We start from the raw sequence: 17,614 nt of genomic DNA, 5'->3' as shown, positions 1-17,614 counted from the left end.
GTCTATATGAATAATAACACAGGAAAAGACTTATTTAGGCCAAATAGATCAGTATGAGTCAACAAACCCTTTCACATTTTTAACTTCACTTCAGAGACACTTCAGAGACACTTCAGAGACTCTTCAGAGACACTTCAGAGACACTTCAGAGACTCTTCAGAGACTCTTCAGAGACACTTCAGAGACACTTCAGAGACTCTTCAGAGACCACTGTCCTTCATCTGAAAGTGCTTGTCACATGTTCAAATATTGGAAACCTCCTCCCCCAACGCGAGTAGTGGTCTGCAGGTCAGTAGTGGTCTGCAGGTCAGTAGTGGTCTACAGGTCTATGGAAATGTGGGGTGTTTTGTTCCGACTGTGTCCAACAATTTTGAAACTTTCACGCCAGGTGAGCGAAAAGGCCAGAACCCTCTTTTCTTTAAATTTTTATTATTAGTGTTTCTGTCACTTTTCAGGTGAACTGCCGAGTTCAAGCCCTGTTCATGTCTTCAAGGAGAGACTGTCTGTAGATATGAAACAAAACCACATCGCCCCCGTGGCCGTTTAGAAAAGCTATGAACCAGCACGTCCTCACCAGAGACACGGCCGCATGGGTGGATGATGCAGCAGCTCGTTACAACTCATATCTACGTTTTTGTTATCTGTAGTGGCAGAGGAAGTCAGGTGACGTAGTATGAAGAGCGAGAAAGTCCATGGAAGGAGGTGGTGAGGTGGATGGATGAGTCAAATAAACTCTTCACTCAGGAGACTGAAGTTTGAGACCCAAACCACCATCTTCTCCTAAACATGATCAAGTGGTTTTGTTCCCTAAACCTAAACCACCAGTTTCACATGTTTTCACAATGTGTTAAACCTCTCGCTGAACTGGTACCAGCACTCATAACTTTATGACCACTGACAGGTGAAGTGATTAACTCTGGGTCAGCGTGAAACCTGTCAGTGGGTGGGATCTATCAGGCAGCAGGTGAACACTGTGTCCTCATAGTTGACGTGTTAGAAGCAGGAAAAATGGGCAGCGTGAGGATTTGAGCAATTTTGACAAGGAACCAAGCTGTGATGGCTGGACGGCTCCAAAGCGGTCTGCAGAGGTCAGTGCCTATCAGAAGCGGTCAAAGGAAGTAAAAAGAGGTGAACCGGCGACAGGGTCACGGACGGCCAAGGCTCACTGATGCACGTGGGGAGCGAAGGTTGACCCGTGTGGTCCGATCCACCAGACGAGCTACTGGAGGTCAAAGTGCTGGTTCTGATAGAAAGGCATCAGAACACAGAGCAGACGCAGTGGAGTCCAGGCCTCGACGGGGATAAAGCGACTTACAATTGCTTTATATGTCAGAGGTCGCACGCCTCTGGAGCAACAAGGGGTTAAGTGACTTGCTCAAGGTCACAGTGTCGAACCCGGGTCTCTCACACCAAAGGCATGTATCTTATCCATTGCGCCATCACCAGCCCAGGATCAGCAGGTGGTCATAATGTTATGGCTGATCGGTGTACTGTATGTCGTCGTACTTTCCAAGGGACACACAACTCGTTTTGGGACACTAGACAATCGACTTTTATGTTTATGTATGAGGACGTGTTGCAGAAAGACCTGAATTGGTTCTGTTCAAACATAACCACATAACATTTTCATTTGTTATTTAACTACAAGCTGTATTTCAGAACGTTTTTAACAAGTTATGCTTTAAAAAAGTGGTGGGGACAAAGTCAGCCATTTCAGAAAGTGGTGGGGACATGTCCCCAGCGTCCCCAGCGTCCCCAGCGTAAATGACACCTATGCAAAAAATATTATCGGAAAGCATCGGAAACACACAACACCACTACAGTCACCTCTGCAGAGGTAACGATTTCTAAGAATGATAACAGGCGATGTGGTGACGACCTGAAACACTAAACAAGTGTGTAGGTGTGAAAACACCTGGTAAAAGACATTTTTAAGATAATTTAGGTAATTTAGTTCTAAAGGTCAAGCCCCAAAAAAGACGATGGTCTCAGCTCACCGTCTTTATCTCACACCTGTGGTCCACAGGAGACATGCAGATGTTTATCCATCAACCAAATACTTACTTTATATATAACCAGAACATATGAAGGATTTTCTGCAGCCTGTCATGATCCTGGTCTGTCTATCTGTGTTTGTAATTATTTGGGCCTTGTCTGGGTTCTGTGTTTTAATTCTTGCTTTGGTGTTTTCATGGTTATGGTCTTTGTGTCAGCGTGCTGGTCCTTTAGTAGTAGTAAGAATGCAGAATCAGCAGGTTGAGTCAGACCAACAGCACCCCAAGTATTAACATACAGCACCCTAAATTAATCAATGGTCCAATGAACATGCTGCAAATTACTGATCCAGCCTAATTAATACATTTAAACTGCGGGTCTGCTTCTCCTCTGCTCATCTGAAAAGCCTCGTTTGTTTCTTTAAAGTCCAGTAAGCATTCGTGAGTCTTTGTGAAATTACTGTTCAGGTTTAAGTCCTTCAAACTGCATTAACTGATCTCGCCACTTGGGGGCTGTAAACATCTGACACATTATCAACTTCAGAAGTTGGTGTAGGGAGCTTCCTCCAGTCTTTACACATCCAGGAGACGTTGGAGTCCAATATGTTTTTATTTAGCAGCAGGACGAGCGGAAGTCACATCCCATCTGTAAGAAAAGTCTGCTTTGTTTGCAAACCTCACCAAACTCTCCTCAGAACATTTAATATTACTACTAATGAGAACAATAATAACTAGTAAGTAACCAGTATTCTGATGTAACATGCCCAATACATGTAGCTTAAATGTTTATTTTGTGTATTGCACACATATGGGCCTAATAATGTTCTCATGCAGAACCTCTGCAGGTATTTATAATTTATCACATTCACTGTCAGTACAGGAATAATGACCACATCTTTGAACGACTCAGCCGCAACCAGTTTGGTGTTGTGCTCATTGAAGGCTGTTGTCTATGGCGTCACTTTCGTGTCTTTATTAAGCAATGAAGACACATTGCACCAGTTCAAACATGCAGGCATTCTTGCATCTAATGTCTTCTTCAAAACTCTTTCTCACGTTTACTAACTGGATGTTACCGAGCTTTCACTCTGACCTCCGAGCAGTGCTGCTGAACATAAACATGTGTTGAAGCTTTACCACAACTTGTACCAGTTAACTTATTGTGCATGTATATGAAATGGATAAAGATCCTGTGGGTATATGTGGGTTACACAACAGTAATAAAACAACATGTCTTCCCTGTATTTTCATATTAGATTCACAAATATGTACAAAAGTCTACTAATTAAATAATAATTAATAATTAAAATAATTTAATGGCATGTTTAATTAATTATAAATCAATATCAGTATTGGCAACACTTCTTCCACTGCCACTGTTGTCTGTCTCAAGACAGCACCTGTCTACCAAACAGCTTCGCTGTAGCCTGTTTCCTTTTCAGTGACGTACGTACGGCCAAAATGTCCTGGTTTGCAATGCAAAAACATGAGGCAGCGTAGCTCCAGCGTCCAGGCTCATAGGTGTTCAGGTTGTTTTTCTTAAACTCCAGTAGTTTAACCTCGCTGGTGATCCTCAGGGACAGATACTCATTACTGTTTCTGTACTGGAATTAATTTGTACACTGATGACACAATTTTAATACCCTTCAAAACTGGATTTCGAGGGAAAGCTACTACAAAATCTAACTTTTCTTGTGTTTTTGGTCACTTTTAATATCAACAACAGGTAACAAAGGCCAAGTTCTTTATTTTGTTTCATAAAATACTTTCAGTGGATGTTTCTCACATCACTGGCTTGAAGACACTTAAGTTAAGTTTTACTGCTATTACAAAGAAATAATGAGTAAAGGTCCCTCATACGTTCTGTAGCTTAAAGAGAAAAACAGTCCAACCACGGGTCGGCTGGTCTTTCTTGTCAGTCTTTGCACATATTTCCCATTGTGTTATAGTTTATATAAGTCATGGGTGTCTATGTCTGTCAGCTTTAAGCTACAGCATGTTGGTCTGCTTTGTCGCCGAGCTGAGCGACGTCTTCCTGTTGATTTTGATGGTGCTCAGCCACAAGCTGCTGCTCCTCCTCTCGGCGTTTGCTTCATGCGTTGCCTCCTGTGTGGGGCTGAACACCCTCCTCAGGCTCATCTGGGCCCGGAAAGCCTTGCAGAAGATGAAGTAGATTAGCGGGTCCAGGCAGACGTTGAGAACCGACACAATGAGGGTCAGCTCCTTCAGGTAGAAGAACGCCTGGCTCAGCGAGCAGCCATTCTTCACGAAAGCGTAGGGTAAGCGAATCAGGTGGTAGGGGACGAAACAAACGAAGAAGACGCTGACCAGCACCAACATGTTCCTCCGTGACTTGGCGAGCTTCTTGGAGCCGGAGGATGCCGGCTGCCTCTGCTGTGCCAGCGATAGCTTGCGGGAGGTGCTGTAGTAGAAGAAGACCAGGGAGACCAGGACGAGCAGGAAAATGGCAGCGGAGCAGCAGTGGATGATTTTGTATAACAGGCTGAGCTGTTTACTGTGCAGGACGTCACAGCTCACTGCCTCGGGGACCGAGGTTAACGCTGCCTGGGTGAAAAGCGACATCAGGACGTAGGTGCTCATCATGGTCAAGAGGAAAACCCAGGTTACCACAGAGACGATGCGAGCAACTCGCACCGTCTGCAGGATGTGAGTTCCTAAAGGATGGACGATCTTCAGGTACCTGGAGGGAGCAGAGGCAGGCGTCAGGGGAGGAATCTTAACCTCTTCCTGCACTGACATTAACCTCACACTGTAACATCCAAACAGACACCTATTTCCAGGAAGAGTGCCTAAAATAACCAACCCAAAATAAACAGAAATAACTCTTAACCAATAACCATTTGGCCTAGATGCATAATTCAGGTTTCCTTTGATAGGAAGCTAAGGAATATGAGTCAGCTGTAAATGAACCTATTTGTTCTGCTATTAAAGAGTAAATGGAGATGTAATAAAGGAAAATGTGATATTTTCATCCTGGCCTGGTATAAAATCTATATTTTAACAGCAATATCACCTTTAAAACCATCATCCAACTCATTATAATGCACCTGAATATCTTCTTATACACCTGGAAAACAACTGTAACTGTAAATTTGATGAAAAGAAACTGATATACAACAGTTATTACACAATTTGTCAAATATATACCAGCCGAATGTCCACGTTTTGGCCGTAATTACTGTTTATATGTTCACTTTTATTGGGAGTTTTCTTCAAAACACTATTTGTCTCCATACAACCATGTTACAAACGACATTAAGCTTCCAAAACAACAGTCAATATTCCTTTAACCAAAAATACTCCAGTGCTTTACAGGCGCACAGCTTGATAACAGAACTTCTTACAGGGCTGTAGAGTCTCGTCCCCGGTACCGGGTAAGTCCGTGCTTACAAGTTGGCACTGGACGTAAACCATGAGGTGCAAAATATAATAATACTGGGCTACTGTGTGTCACGAGGCATCGAGTACGTGATCTAGCTGACGGGAAGCACTCATGAGATCACTTTTACACTTTTACTTTTAAAGAGAAAATAAAAAAGGTTGGTTTTATGTATAGAAGCTGTTTTTATGCAACATCTCTAGCTTGAAGGACCGCAGCTCTGAAACCGCATGACTAAAATAGGCGTTTGATCTGTATTAATAAACCTACTGACGCCTATTTTCATTTCCCTGACACATTCAACCACACATTTACTGACGGCTTTATCGGTGTGTCAAGCAGGCCAGAGACTCTTTTGAATGTTCAGAACTTTTCAAAATAAAAGCTCTGGGTTTCAAAAATGTTTGGTTTCAGAGACCTGATGCTGCGTTTCTGTGTTCATGTAGACAGGGCCTCAGTCTGGCAGCTACCGTAAACGAGATGGTTCTTTACAGGTTTGTCCCAATCCTGGACTCTAGTCAGGCTGAGTAGATTCAGAGAGACAGTCCGAGGGTCTTGCATCTATATGTCAGCATATCTAATAACTCGGGATGACCACGTTTTGGATCAGGCCTAAATATGTTCTGGTTTATTGAACCGGATTTAACTCTCCTTGGTTTCTTTTTAAAGGCCACAATGAACGTCTCGGGTTACGTATGTAACGCTTGTTCCCCAAGAAGTGGAACGAGACACTGCCTCGGTGACGACACTATGGGAACGCCTCTGGGCGTGGCAGGGCTGAAATCATGAATGAAACTACTCCAATCTTATTGGCGTTGCTAGAACGGTAGCGTGTGACCCGCCTCAAGGAAATGGGCCCTCTCAAGGGCCAGACCCACAGTCTCCACAGGGCGGGGAAATGGTGAAAGACCTGGCCCTCCGCCTGAGTCCCTCAGAGGGACCTGCCATGGCTCCCTCCAGGAGCAATATTATTATGTGCGAGACTGTAGAGAAATGATGCTCCTGCCAGGAGCCTCTCCCAAAGCGGCCATCCATGACCGGGCCCCACCCCGTGAGTGAGGCGTCTGTCGAAATAATTGTCCGGCGACATGACGCTCCCAACACGGGACCCTGGGACAAGAACCAAGGTTTCCTCCATACTGACAGGGAACGAAGGCACCTGCTCGTAACCCGTATCAGACGGAACGGATTTCCCCTCGGGGAGAATCCCTTGGATTTTAACCACCACTGCAGGGCTCTCATGTGCAGCAGGCCAGGCGGGATTACGCTGGACGCTGCCGCCATGAGACCCAACACCCTCTGAAAGTGTTTCACAGTGATGGTGCGGCCTAGCTTCACTCTGGTCACTGAGGACAAAATGGACTCAGGACCTCTTCCCCCGACCCCTGCGAGACTGAAGAACGGTCCTCAGATCCGTTGTCTCGGGGGGATGTGGGCGAGAGCGCCGCCTCGAGTCCCGGGTGTGCTGAGGGGGACCACGAGAAGCGACACTCTGCCTCTGGCGGTAGGAGCTGGACGAGGGCTGGGACCGTCTCTCTGCAGCCGTCGCCATCCTGGACCCAGACCGGCGTGGGAGATACTGCTAGAACGCCTCCCCTTGCGTCCTGGCATGCTGAAACCTGCTGACGACGGCGTCCACCGCCTCACCAAAAAGGCCAGAGGTCGCGACCGGTGCGTCGAGCAGGAAGGTCTTCTCCCTTTCCTGGATGCCCGACTGGTTGAGCCACAGGTGCCGCTCCGTTGCCACCAGCGCCGACATAGAGCGGCCAATGCTCCAAGAGCTCTTCATAGCTGGGCGCTGACTGATGACGTTGATCCAGCTCCCGGAAGTCTTCCTCCTCCATAATGCTGAGCACATCCAGTTCCTCAGAACCGGACAGCCGCAGCCTCTCCGGGCTCACACCTCGAGCGGGAGAAGCCGAAAAACGGGCTCCCGAATGGGGAAGAGGGGAGGCAGAGCCAGCAGACGAGGAACGGGAAAAAGCCTTGGCAGTCCCGATGCCCTCGAAGATGTTGCGCTGGGAGCCCCATGACCGAAGCCGCCGCGCCGGCTCAGCGACCGCCGGACCCGAGCCACGGGGAGAGCGCATCCGGCCGTCTTTGGAAAAGAGAGCCACACGGGACCTCAGCACCCTCAGGGGCAGGGCCTCGCAATGGCCGCAAGCAGCCCCCTCGAGAGCTGCCTGGGCATGCGGCATCCCCAGACAGGAAACACACAGGGCATGAGTGTCCCCAGCCGTGATCTAGCGCGGGCATGGAAAACACACCGCCTGAACTGCTCACCAGCCATCTCCTCTGCTTCTCCTTCCAGGTAAGAAAACTTCCTCTCGTGGTTGCTTTTTTTCTGAGTAGTCTCAAACATGCCAGAGTGCCTGCTGAATAGAAAAAAGCTAATGTGTCCTGCGTGCCGGCGTGCTTATATACGCCTCCAGTTACGTCGTCACACGCTACCGCTGTAGCAACGCCAATAGGAACGGAGTAGTTTCATTCATGATTTCAGCCCTGCCACGCCCAGAGGCGTTCCCATAGTGTCGTCACCGACGCAGTTCGAGTTCCCTCGAAGGGGAACCAACAGTTACACTGATTTGCATCCTCTACGCTGATGTGAAACTGTTCATCACTCAAGCATGTAAGTGATAAAATGTCAAAGGTGCGTTTTTTATCAGCTTGTTTCATCTTTTTCATCTTTACAAGAGCATCAATATCATTTCATTTCCCCCACTCCTGTTTTCTTTGTCTTTGTTTTTAGATTTTCAGTGAACACGGTTTACACGGTGAGAAATGAGTAGGTACTTGAGTGAAAAGATAAAGAGTGAGATCGAACAGAGTGAAGGAAGTGCTGCTGCTCTCCAGACAAAGCATGCAATTTGCTTTGCTGGCTGATTATCTTTAGCTTTTTCTGTTTAATAATTATTTTCCTTTTTAAATCTCCATGAATGTGTTGATAAGATCACTTTAAAATATCAGCTTGCTGCCCAGCCGACTATTGTTGCCTGTATTGTATCTTTTATTATGGACATGTAGCCAACCAAAGCACAGGCAGCCTAAACAATCTGATTATTCCTGAAGCAACTAAACAATCTTTACAAGGCAAACAATGATTGTGGCAGTGACACGGAGCAGCTGGTTGTTGAAGCAGGTAAAGCTGCATACAGAGGAAGCTGTGCGTCATGCATAAAACCAACAGGACTGTTTTATCCACCATATTTTCTCACTCTGTGCATCTCAAAAATGATTGTTTCCTGAATAAATAACAGCTGGTAGCTGCTGAGTGAAAGCTATTGAACAGTAACCAATGTAAAAACAGTCCCTCAGAACAGCACAGAACAGGCCGCCAGCGCCACGGTGAGGTTCACTGGATTTCACTTGTTTCAGAAGAACAATAAAGCCTTAAACTGAAAAGGTATTTGCCTGATTTTATAAATGTTTGCATCTGCCCAGCTCATTCATATCTGTGATACGCGCCCGTCTCTGTACCACAGAGGAGACCTGGGCTCTTCTGCGTAACTGCGCACAGCCTGGCTGACGGCTCATTCGGTTACAGACTGCTGAAGTTATGAAGGTATGAATGTAAAATGTAGTGAAATTAAAAGTAGATTACTGGCCCACAGAAAATACTGGAGTAAAGAGTAAAAGTAGGCTACAGTTTTAAAAAAGGAACGTGAAAAGGTGCCACTTACTTTTTTATTTAATTTATTTATTTTGCAAAATTACGTTACTTGGAACACGTCCCTTGTCCGCGTTTCAACCGTTAATCATCTCTGATGCAGAGAGTGTGATTGATTGATTAACTAGACACTCAAACCGCCTGGCTATGAGCCAACTCCAAGATCAACGAAAAAAGTGAGGGGGACTAAACATTGATTTCGAAATGTGTGTGTGTGTGGGGGGGGGGGTATAATGGCTCCTATGCGTATGATGTAAAGCACTTTGAAGTGCCTTGTTGTTGAAATGTGCAATACAAATAAACTTGCCTTTCCGCTCATTTTATCATTAGCGACCCTCATAAAATACTTGTTAGGAGATCTTTTCTGAACATGCATCTGAAAAATACACAGAATAATAAAACGCAGCTTGAGTTTGGAGTTACGGCCCCCTGAACTCAGACACGACAGCGTTTCACCACCAGAGAAACTGAGAAACTCTGACGGAAGTAAAACTGCATCACTGCTGCAGCCTGTTTGAGTTGGCACACCACATCCTTGTGCTTTTTAAGCATGCATGACCTGATAATAAAGTCTCAGATCCTGATAATGACATGAAAGGCTGCTCAGCAGCTGAGACCAGTTTTACTTCTCTGTGTCTGTCACCAAACCAAAATCTGAGGTTTTTAACTAAAACAACTCTGTTGTTGACATCTCACATGTTTCTGTCTCTCTGATTTATTTATTCCTTCAAACTTACTAGTCGCTATTTAAAATTTAAAAAATTAAGAATAATTAATTGCACATTTTGCTTGTATTTATTATTTAGATACTAGTGCTTATTTTTTTGTTACTAGTAACTATTCCAATATTAGTAAGAATGAAAAAATTTCACTAGTTATTAATGTATGAAAAACATTTACTAGTCAGAATGAAAATGTTCTTTCTTCTTTTTCTTTTCGTTTGTATCTTTTGGAATAGTTAAAAGTGACTAATGAATACATATTTAGATATCTGAAGTGCAATTAATTACTAGTAAATACAAATAGTTACTAGCAACAAAAACTGAAGTACTACCATCTACTCAATTGTTACTAGTAAAACAGGAATAGTTACAAGTGGCTACTGAAAGGTACTAATAGATAATAGATAAATAATAGATACTTTTACATTTACTATTCGAATAGTTACAAGTAACTAATGAAAAGTCTGAACTGCACAGATTTCAATGGCAAAAAATGTGCAATTAGTTATTAGTAACTAGAAATTAACTATCTACTCAATTGTTACTAGTAAAACTGGAATAGCTACTAGTAACAAATACTAGTAGCTTTTAAATAGCGACTGGTAAGTTTTAACAGATAAATGTTCAAACGGCTCGTCTTAGGCTTCTGGGTAGAAAAAGGTCATCAGGGTCGGCCCTTTCCTGCCACCACGTGGAGTTTTGTGAAGCTAAAGCCATAAACTTTTTATGATAACAGGGCTCGGAAACGAAGGTCACTATGAGGTTATAAAAGGATGTGATGCTGTTTAATAAGTGAAAATGCTCCTGACCCGTATTTATCAAGCTTCTATTCTGAGAATAAATTTCATGAATTCTCAGCACAAAATGGCGCTTTGAGAAGCTTGATAAATACCGGCCCTGGTCCGCACATGTGCACAGAGGTGGGGTTCGGGTTCTCTTAAGCTGTTAAGTTTGTGTGGCATTGGAAACAATTCTGTAGTAAGCAGTAGTCAAGCCTGTACGCTGACAACATGTCTTCAGTCCTTCTTGAAATTAACAGTTGATGCAGTCAGAAACCGTGCACGCTTGTCGAAAGCTTCTTTCTTTGGACTTCTCTTTAGATAAAGCATTAAATCCCTCTGTGCGCTTGCAACTGCAGGTTTGGAAGTGCTTCCACCGTTTTATTGTCCTCACTAAGTGCTCTCTATCAAAATGACGAAGGCAGAACCTCAGTGAGAAAAACCCACAGCTTCATGGAATTACTCCTGATAGGCGAGGTCAGGAAGTGGTCAACCGACCAACCAACTACCTCTGCCACAGTTCAGCAGAATAATCTGTGTGGGACTCTGACCTCAAAAAAACCCTCATTTACAAAGACACATCTAACCACATTAAGTTCTGCCCCCGTCCTACCTGTTAGCGGCGATGTAACCCATGAAGAGGATACTGGCGTACATGTTGAGATAGAAGGCGGATGCGCCAAAGTTGCAGTAGACCAGGCGCACGGGGACGGAGTTGCTGGCGTAGTTGGCGATTCGGATGGGGAGACAGAGGCTGAGCAGGAAGTCGGCGGCGGCCAGGTTCTTCAGGTAGACGGTCACGCTGCTGGACGCCTGCTGAGCTCGGCAGAAGTAAACCCTCAGGGTGAAGCCGTTGAGGAGCAAACCCACCTGCAGAGGAAACAGGCAGAAGACAGCGACTGGATTTGGGGGCGACAGCTCGGCGGTTAATTCTTCAAGAAATTGTGCCAACAGATCAACAACATCAACGACATTTGAGACTCACCAGAAACACCAGACTGTGGGCCACCATGAAGAAGAGGTGGGCCGAAGTGTCGACCTGACCGCAGTGGTTGGTCTGGTTTGAGAGCGGGGTCACTCCCACTCCTTCAAGGTTACTCATGTTTCTGGCTTTCTGTTTCTGAGAGATTTGAACACAATGACGTTGTAAGTGTTGGAAAATGGTTTAAACGTCTGTTTGCAAAATGGTTACAGCTGAGAGGGAAGTGACAGCAGCAGCAGCAGCAGCAGCAGAGGAAACCTCTGCATGACAGAGACGACACTAAAATACACATAGCCGAACGCGCTCGACCTGACAGCTTTCTAAATCTAACAAGCCACAAGAGTTGTGATGAACCACAGCTCAGAATCCAAAGCTGGTCTGAGCTGCTAACAGGATTATAATATCAATTATTATTATTGACATCTCACATTGTGGATAATTTCACATTTCCATCCTGCGTGCGTCTTTATCTCTGCAATGCACAAAAGGGGGAAGTGAGTTAATATCTATAAACAGATTTGTGCACATGAATGCAGACTCTCTGGGCAAGAAACAAGATGTTGGCATCAGAAGTGTTGTGGTTTCAGTTTGTCCTCCGAGTAATATTAACATGTATGCAGGTAAACGGTCCGTTAGCTGTTTATCTATCTTGGAACCCCAGAGATGAGCTTTTGATTAGCTTTTTTAAAAACGTATTTGCATTCAAATCATTGTCAGATCACAGCTGATGGGTTCCTAGAAGGTCTATCTGTAGGTGCACGGTACTACAGGACACGCCAGCTGCATGACGCACCCTCTCTGCGGTCGCAGCTTGGTTGGGTTTAGGCCCAATGATTGGTCGTTTCACTCACATTGACAAGCAACTTTCTGCACACGGCTGCATGAAAGGCACCTGAGCTTCTGCCTATTCTCTTCTTTAGCTGGCAAGTGAGAAAGGGAACAGGTGAGCGACACATGGTGCCCAGAGAAAAGAGAAGAGCCAGCACGCAAAAAAAAAGTCCCGGTGTTCTTTCACAATATGTGCTGCCCGTGGAGAAGTACATAGCCGCTCTGTGCGTGCACATGTTAGATGCACCATGGGAGCATTTTTCAGGAGGCAGAAATCATCAGAACTCCGGCCCACTTCTGGTGCTCAGTTTGGGTTTCAGTAAATAAATTGTCTGGATACATTAATCCAGGAAGTTACGAGAGAAAGAAATGAAAAAGCACACACGTCCCGTAAATGGTTATTGTGGTTGTTCTTTTCTGCCACATTGCATTAGCTAAGACCACATTTGTCCTCACGATCTTCTATTTTCATTTTCAATCTTCGTGCACCTTCTACTGCTGACTGAAAATGTTTTCTTTGGACGGAGCCGCTCTTGACGTTTCCAGCCTGTACAGACTTGAGAGTGGTATCAGTCTGAACATCTAACTCACAGCGAGACACAGAATATGTCCCCATGCCCCAAAATATCAAACTACTGTTTTAATTTATCATTTTAACTCTTAAAAATATCTCTCTCTGAAAGTTACGTTGCCTCCTTTACATCAACAGCAAGCCTAAAAATGAAACCCCTAAGTCAGCTTGTGGTCAGGACCAGTTCACATCTCTGTGACCCAGTTAGGAATCTCTCAGAGAGAGGAGCTTTGTCTCTAATCTAATGTTAGCCACTGAAAACAAAACACTGCATGCTGTCATTTCTGCTTTTCTCAGAATAATTTTGTTGTAAAAACTTTAAATGTTGGGCCCAAGTGTGTCTTTCCTCACAGAATCTGCAGCAGCAGTCACCTGATCAGTACATAAAATCACATTTATATTCAGGTTCAGCTCGATAAATATCAGAATCAGGAATTCTATAAATCTACAGAAGAGTCAGTAAGTGGTAAATTCATCCAGGACATGTCGAGTCAACAAAGTTATTGTTCATGCATGAGTAATTTGTCCTCAAGGCAGCGGCCACAAAAAGTTGTTTATCCGGATTGAAAATGACATGTCGAAGCATTGCAGAAGAAATAAATAAAAGTGTTTCTGAATATAGAAATGTTCAATTCAAATAATAATATAAAAAAATAGAAATCTAAAGAACAAAAATTACATCTCATACGCAACCAAACATTTCATGTAGTTAAAGTTTTATCAGCTTTATCTAGTGTTCTGTATTTTTACTACTGATACTTTAACTGCATTTTGCTGATAATACTTCTGTACTTTTAGTTTAGTAGGATTTTGAATGCAAGATTTGTACTAGAACATTTTTAAGTTAGTTAGTTAGTTTTAAGTAAATACTTCTTCCGCAGCAGCTTTCCTGAATATAACTACATGTACAGCTCACAGATGTAACATATCAGCTATTACTGCAGTAGAAGTACACAGAGCAGAGTTACCTGCAGCACTCACCTGTCCGTCTGTCTGTGTGAGTCTGCTGATCTGACTTCCTTCTTCTCAGCTTTCACATATCGGACTGAAGCGACTCAGAGAGGGAGGGAGAGGAAGAGCAGCTGCTGTGGTTATGACTGCGCTGTAGATACTGTGTGTGATTAACAAGTCAACACACACGCAGCTCAGGTCCTTCAGCGGAGACGCTTTTAAAGCTGATGTTTCCTCTTTAAAGGTCCGATGTGTACGAGCTGAGACTCTCCACCTCTAATTCATTCTCCACAACACAGGGGGCAGCATATCGCATGTCAGGTCGGAACTGCTGCCGATTGCCGTGAGCTAATCAGCTCAGTTAGCCGTCTGCCAGAGGACTCTGTCTCCGGGGACGACGAAGGCGAAGGAGTGGAGGTGTTGAGCGGGAGGTCGGCCATCAGATAAGCAGCGACAGCGTGTAGAGACAGAATATTGGCGAGGCGAGTCAAGGCGAGGCCGGCGAGTGTGTTTCCACAACAAGGCAACACAAAGTGCCTTTCATAAAAACATAAAGCAACAGAAAACAGGAGAGTAACATTTACAGCAGTGTAAGATGTCAATCAAAAGATTAGATTTAAAAGAACTGACAGTTTCAGCAGAACTGCAGTTTTCTGGGAGTTTGTTTCAGATATGTGGAGCATAATAACTGAACGCTGCTTCTCCAGGTTTAGTTTTGACTCTGGGGACAGAAACAGACCTGATCCCAGACCAGCTGAGAGGTCTGGATGGTTCAGAACGTAGCAGAAGGCCCTAAATCTAAACCAGCGGCAGTATTTTAAAATCAGCTCTCTGACAGACAGGAATCCAGTGGAAAGAGCTCAGAACCGGAGTGATGAGATCCACTTTGTTGGTCTGAGTGAGGACTCGAGCTGCAGCTGTCTGATGGATTTCTTAGGGAGACCTGTAAAGACGCCGTCACAGTAGTCGAGTCGACTAAATGCATGGACCAGTTTTCCCAGATCCTGACCTTTAATCCTTCATTTACATGTACTCATTTGACTCGTTGCTGTACACGTCAGCGGTCGCACACCTCTAGAGCAACCAGGGGTGATTGTGACAGGACACCAACTCTCCTGCATGAAAGTAATTTTCGCTGCAGCCACCTGGTTAAAAATGTTTTAAGAAGACATTATTCATTTTTGTATTTGCAGACAATCAAACATTCCAATTATTATTCTTACTGCAGCTTCTGAAAGCAACTGTGCATGAAAAACATGCACATGAGTAGGTCCCCAAACGCCACATCAGTTTAAATTTTCATATTTATGAGTCATCCTATTGAGGGGGGGGGTCCATGGACGTCATTCAGGTGACTGGCCCTTTATCAGCCAGCTCTGCTGCAGCAGGACGACGTCTCTGTGCCGAAGAGAAACTGCGTTTCAGGAACAACATTCCTGTTTGCATCTGATGAGGAAGTTCAGCTCGAGGGATTCTCCCCAGCCGAGCTGTGAGGGGGAAGAGAGCTGCAGCAGCAGTACAGAGCAGATACGGTGTTATCGGTCGTAGTTATCGCAGCAGCTCCGGCGATGTCAGGTTTTTAAATCATCCTTCATCAGACAAAACAACACTCCTGTCTGAGTTTGATACGACCTGAAGGCACAAACACATCAGAGCGCTTGTAACGGAGTGTTCACAGCCCTGTCACAGTTTTTCAAACCTTTTTAACGCCCTTTGTAACCTTTAGCATCATTTTTGGATGCTTAGGGCTCAATTTAGCAACAATAAATATGCAGCGTCCGCAGCGTCGACTTTCAAAATATAAGTACTTGAATGTCGCCATTTCGAAATGGCACGTAAAGTTGGAAAACTTCGCAGTTTGGTTGAGTTTAGGAAAAGATCAGGGTTTGGGTTAAAATAATGGGTGCGTTTGACATAATAGAAATTTTAGAAAATAGTCAGATTTTGTCTGACTTTAACCGGCGCTGCAAAACCTCACCGTGTCACATGACCTCACGTGAGCAAAGCGGCTGCAGTTTCCTGAGTGCAGAGTAAGCCAGAGATCAATGAAGCCGACCAAAACCTGCATGGAGGGTTCCGTGTAGGCCCAAAAACGAAATCCAGAACCTGCGACATCCAGTCGCATTTGGTTAGATGATAAAAGGCGAATCTAAAAAAACTATTCGGCCATCAGTGACGCTGCGTTGGTGTTTGGGAGGTGATCCTCGTAGGCGGATTAAACAGTGACGATCCGAGTCAGACAAACCCACTGAGTTTGTGCAACCATGCAGCTGCCAGAACTATGGTTCTTTTAGACCAAACCAACTTACCGACAAGCAAAAAGAAAAATATATTGAATACTGGAAAGAAACGACCGAAACACAAAGTAAATCACAATGTTATCTGACCCTAAAGAGAGAATTCACACTGGCAAATTACCTGAGGACAATAAAATGTCCTAAACTAAGAAAAATGTTGACAACATACAGACTGAGTGAACACAGCCTGGCCATAGAAAAGGATCGACACAGACAGAGCTGGAGGAGGACAGACTCTGCTGTCAGAGACTCAGAGGACAGGTAGAGACAGAGGACAGGTAGAGACTCAGAGGACAGGGAGAGACAGAGGACAGGTAGGGACTCAGGGGACAGGTAGAGACTCAGAGGACAGGGAGAGACAGAGGACAGGTAGGGACTCAGGGGACAGGTAGAGACTCAGAGGACAGGAAGAGACAGAGGGCAGGTAGAGACAGAGGACAGGTAGAAACTCAGAAGACAGGTAGAGACAGAGGACAGGTAGAGACTCAGAAGACAGGTAGAGACAGAGGACAGGTAGAGACTCAGAGGACAGGGAGAGACAGAGGGCAGGTAGAGACTCAGAAGACAGGTAGAGACAGAGGACAGGTAGAGACTCAGAAGACAGGGAGAGACAGAGGACAGGTAGAGACTCAGAGGACAGGTAGAGACAGAGGACAGGTAGAGACTCAGAAGACAGGTAGAGACTCAGAGGACAGGTGGAGAGACAAGAGGACAGGTAGAGACTCAGAGGACAGGTAGAGACTCAGAAGACAGGGAGAGAAGGACAGGTAGAGACTCAGAGGACAGGTGGAGAGACAGAGGACAGGGAGAGACAGAGGACAGGTAGGGACTCAGAGGACAGGTAGAGACTCAGGGGACAGGTAGAGACAGAGGGCAGGTAGAGACTCAGAGGACAGGGAGAGACAGAGGACAGGTAGGGACTCAGAGGACAGGTGGAGAGACAGAGGACAGGTGGAGAGACAGAGGACAGGTAGGGACTCAGAGGACAGGTAGAGACTCAGGGGACAGGTAGAGACAGAGGGCAGGTAGAGACTCAGAGGACAGGGAGAGACAGAGGACAGGTAGGGACTCAGAGGACAGGTGGAGAGACAGAGGACAGGTAGGGACGCAGAGGACAGGTGGAGAGACAGAGGACAGGTAGAGACAGAGGACAGGTAGGGACTCAGAGGACAGGTAGAGACTCAGGGGACAGGTAGAGACAGAGGACAGGTAGAGACTCAGAGGACAGGTGGAGAGACAGAGGACAGGGAGAGACTCAGAGGACAGGGAGAGACAGAGGACAGGTAGAGACAGAGCTGCACTTTCTAACCTCATGCCCCAAATATAAAACACTAAGACAAAAATACTTTGCAAACATTTCCCAAATATACCCCGAATTCAAATTCATATCAGACTCACAGAAACTCCCCTATTTACTGGGAGA

The 17,614-nt window shown here is 45.1% G+C and overlaps 1 protein-coding gene across 2 annotated transcripts; it reads right to left on the bottom strand.

Annotated features, from left to right (window-relative positions):
* Nucleotides 1-2,768: 2,768 nt before the first annotated feature.
* On the bottom strand, nucleotides 2,769-14,471 carry LOC119883568 (P2Y purinoceptor 14-like). 2 transcript variants are annotated; one of them, XM_038694283.1, is made up of 4 exons: nucleotides 13,912-14,471; nucleotides 11,548-11,682; nucleotides 11,176-11,432; nucleotides 2,769-4,695 (listed from the first exon to the last, which is right to left on the bottom strand). In XM_038694283.1, exons 2-4 carry the CDS (start codon nucleotides 11,662-11,664, stop codon nucleotides 3,984-3,986), a joined length of 1,086 nt encoding a protein of 361 aa, XP_038550211.1. In that variant the 5' UTR covers nucleotides 11,665-11,682; nucleotides 13,912-14,471; the 3' UTR covers nucleotides 2,769-3,983. The 2 variants fall into 2 exon arrangements, with proteins under 2 accessions (XP_038550211.1, XP_038550210.1); XM_038694282.1 differs by having other exon boundaries at nucleotides 13,925-14,465.
* Between the last annotated feature and the right edge of the window lie 3,143 nt (nucleotides 14,472-17,614).

This window comes from Micropterus salmoides, unplaced genomic scaffold (assembly GCF_014851395.1).
Source record: "Micropterus salmoides isolate LMB-PRFRI ecotype aquatic unplaced genomic scaffold, ASM1485139v1 Ms_hic_scaffold_3, whole genome shotgun sequence".
NCBI lineage: Eukaryota > Metazoa > Chordata > Actinopteri > Centrarchiformes > Centrarchidae > Micropterus > Micropterus salmoides.
The sequence above is the reverse complement of the archived record's forward strand: the minus strand, read 5'-3'. Positions and strand labels throughout refer to the sequence as shown.

Coding starts and splice junctions, on each gene's coding strand:
- LOC119883568 (XM_038694283.1), bottom strand. CDS start 11,664: ATGAGTAACCTTGAAGGAGTGGGAGTGACCCCGCTCTCAAACCAGACC. Junction 11,433..11,547: donor CCCACAGTCTGGTGTTTCTG/GTGAGTCTCAAA, acceptor TTTCCTCTGCAG/GTGGGTTTGCTCCTCAACGG. Junction 4,696..11,175: donor GGTTACATCGCCGCTAACAG/GTAGGACGGGGG, acceptor TGCTCCCTCCAG/GTACCTGAAGATCGTCCATC.